Source organism: Pyrus communis, chromosome 11 (genome assembly GCF_963583255.1).
Source record: "Pyrus communis chromosome 11, drPyrComm1.1, whole genome shotgun sequence".
Classification (NCBI taxonomy): domain Eukaryota; kingdom Viridiplantae; phylum Streptophyta; class Magnoliopsida; order Rosales; family Rosaceae; genus Pyrus; species Pyrus communis.
The window spans coordinates 7,105,237-7,108,738 of record NC_084813.1 but is presented as its reverse complement, the minus strand read 5'-3'; the positions used below and the strand labels follow the sequence as shown (position 1 = coordinate 7,108,738).

The 3,502-nt window shown below is 41.4% G+C and overlaps 1 protein-coding gene across 1 annotated transcript; it reads left to right on the top strand.

The window, feature by feature from the left end:
• LOC137708796 (F-box only protein 6-like) lies at positions 1–1,486 on the top strand. Its single transcript, XM_068447946.1, has one exon. It carries the CDS (start codon positions 88–90, stop codon positions 1,255–1,257), a length of 1,170 nt encoding a protein of 389 aa, XP_068304047.1. The 5' UTR covers positions 1–87; the 3' UTR covers positions 1,258–1,486.
• Positions 1,487–3,502: the final 2,016 nt, after the last annotated feature.

The window sequence follows — 3,502 nt, the reverse complement described above, 5'->3', positions numbered from 1 at the left end:
TTGCACTACGACCACCACCGCCACATCCACCACTATTTGTATGCTCAAACTGCACTCCGCAAAAGTTCTCTCAGTTTACTTCTCACTATGTGGAACAACCTCCCCTGCGACCTCCTCACCAACGTCTTCTCCTTCCTCTCCGCCGACTCTTTTGCATGCGCCAAGTCGACATGCAGACACTGGCAAGCCTGCGCCTCCTCCGCAGCCGGTAACTACCCGTTTTTGCTGCAGAATCATCACCCGCCTTGGTTCGTAGCTTTGCCACTGCACGACCATGGTGCTCTATGCTGCTGCTACGCCCTCAATCCAAGTAACAACAACTGGTATGTTCTCTCCATGGATTTCTTACCAGCCCCAGTAAGGTATGTCGGCCCACTGGACAGCTTCATCTTGCTAAGGCCCACAGTTTCGACATTTCTCCAATTGGGTATGTGCAACCCTTTCACAAGGCAATACAAGCCCTTCCCAAAGTTGAACATCAAAAGGACCAACCCAGCTGTTGGTGTTGTCCCAGTCAGGTCAGTCGCGTCGCCAAACAACTCATTACTCTGTGAAACAAATGCTACCTTTCAAATTTCGTGTTTTAGTTCTAGGGTCTACGTGGCGGGCGGGATGTCTGAGGCATCCCGCGGTGGTGCCACGTATGAGCCTACATTGGAAATGTACGATCCGCAGCTTGACATGTGGTGGGTCGTCGGGTCAATGCCGATGGAGTTTGCTGTGAGGCTAACAGTTTGGACCCCAAAGGAGAGTGTGTATTGTGATGGGGTGCTATATTGGATGACCTCGGCCCGGGCGTATAGCCTAATGGGCTACGAGATTGGGTCAAACACTTGGAGGGAGCTGAGTGTCCCAATGGCAGACAAGCTGGAATTTGCTGTGCTGGTGCTGCGCAATGGGAGGTTGACACTTGTCGGCGGCGGAGTGTGCGTTTCGGGTGCTTGTGTATGGGAACTTGGGGAGGGAGATATTTGGGTGTTGGTTGAGAGGGTACCTGGTGAAATGGGTATGAAATTGCTGGGGGATAGGGGAAGTTGGGCGAGTACAAAATGTGTAGGTGGTGATGGGGCTATTTATTTGTATAGAGATCTTTGGGCAGGAATGATAGTTTGGAGAGAAGTTGGGGATAAGAGTAGGAGTCAATGGGAATGGCATTGGATTGAAGGGTGTTCTTCAATTAGAGGAAAACATGTGAGGAACTTGCAAGTTAAAGGAGCTCTTATATACCCTAATCTTGTACCCTCATTCATGTTCTAATCAAACAAACATCTCTTTTTGTCCTTTTTTTGCTTTACACATTTTGTTTTTAATCAAGGGACAAGTAATGATTCGAATTGAAATATCTCTAACGTTGTAATTTACCTTTTATTTTCATTAATCGTTTTCTTGAAATTAGAGCAAACTTCATGATTGGTACCTCGCGATGAAATGTTATCACCCATAAGTTGTTGGTGTCATGCTAAAAAACAGGGCACGTAACAATACAACACCCTATCCCCTTGATAATAATAAATTTAAAAATGACAATCAAACGAAGCAAAAATTTAAGAATAAGTAAATTTCCAATTACGTGTTGTTCAGAAGGAATATTGCTGACAAGATACTCAACAAGTTTAGGAAAATATTTATGACACAATGGGCAAGATATCTAGTAATATGAAAGGATATCGCAAAAAGGGGAAATATTAAGTTAATACTAAAGGGTATCACTCATAGGGCAAGATATCCACTTAGTTGAGCAGACACAAGTTGATAATAATCAATAATGGATATCGCTCACAAGGCAAGATATTCAAATTCAACAGTTAAAACTAATTATGGGTTTGCTCACAGGGTAAGTTATCCACTTAGTTTAGTAGAATGAAATATCGCGAACGAAGATATGCAATAAGATGTCAATAACGTATATCACCCACAGTATCACGCTACAATCTCGAGATTCGTCCAGAATTAACACGTGACGTCATTAAATCATGTCTCGCTCTCGAGACATGACCAAAATAGACTAACGGTCCAATAGCATAGTAACTTTTCCTTTTATTTCATGGTTGTATCTAACCTCTGTTTCAGACAACTTACATACCCTAGAACGGGATCAAGCCATTCGTAATTCACCCACTGATAAATTCTGACATTCCACATGGCACTTCCTAACAAAAAACATGGAATTTAAGGATCATTCAATTCCTTAAACTGAAAGAGTATGATTCACATATATCACATTGCTTTCCACCAATAGTTCCATAATTACATCAAATAATAGATTCAAATCAAAGATGCACAATATTAACATCTAACTACTTTAATCAACCAAAGGTCAAATATCATATCACTAACTTTAATAAAACCAACCTCCACAAGGTTTGTCATATTTCTCTACATGCAATCCATATATCTAGTATTATAACCTTAAGTTACAACCACAAGAGTAACCTTAAGAAACTTCTATGCACAATGATATAGGGTTCAATGAAAACAGGGTTATGGACCACTCAACGGAATCCAAATCTAGAATATGTATGGTTCCCCAATGCTGATTAACTAGGCAGAACCATATACATCCATCTGATAGCGTGATTTCCTAATGTGGATTAACCAGGCAGAATCATTTATGGATCTAATGTAGCCAAGTATGCAGTGATCGCCCTCCCCCAAATGAATGTGTATGATCCCTCAATGCTGATTAACCAAGCAATATCTAATAGAGTGGTCCCCTAATGCGGATTAACCAGGCGATGTGAAATCCCGTTCTCGGATTTCACTGTTATAATCTACGTATTTGCATTATTGAGATTTTATATTATTTTTCGAGAATTTATATTAGTTTATATGAAATTAGATTTCAATTAAACTAGGTACGAAGGGTGAAGTTTGGAAAATTATTATTTACTCGTTGACCTTTTGAGGTCACAAGTAACGTTTTTGAATAGGTCTCGAAGCCACGAGTGCATAGGCGAAAGCCGTTTGCGAATCCGAATTATAACGGTATAGTTACGGACATTTGAAGTTGTGAAACTTTAGGTTGTGAAAATTATTTAATTTCCACTAGAGGGTAAAAGGCCCAAATATATATTTGGGTTAAGGGAACCGGTTAAGGGAATTAGAAAAGAACCAATGAGGAGGAGAAAAAAAAACAGAGAAAAAAAAAATAGGAAGGAAAAGAGCTGCTGCTAACCCGTTTTGGGGTTGAATTGGATCCGTTAACCCACAAACTTGAACCGCTTGTATCTCCTTCATCCGAACTCCGTTTTGAGTGATCTTGGTGTCCATGGAAAGCTCTTGATGAGCCCTACATCTTTGTAGTGTTAGATTCCTTAATTTCTTTCCCATTTTTCCAGTTCGAAGCCACAAACCCATGGGTGTTCCGGCGGCTTTATCCCTTTTTCCGGTGGCTCCGGCAAGTTTCACCGTCCATGACCACCACCAACAGACTCCTCTCAACCCCAGGAACAAGGCCTAAGCGGTGTTGGAGGCGTCAGAGTTCAATTGGAAGCCAAATTCG

What these genes read in the sequence shown, in the direction of transcription:
- LOC137708796 (XM_068447946.1), top strand. Translation starts at nt 88, where the DNA reads ATGTGGAACAACCTCCCCTGCGACCTCCTCACCAACGTCTTCTCCTTC.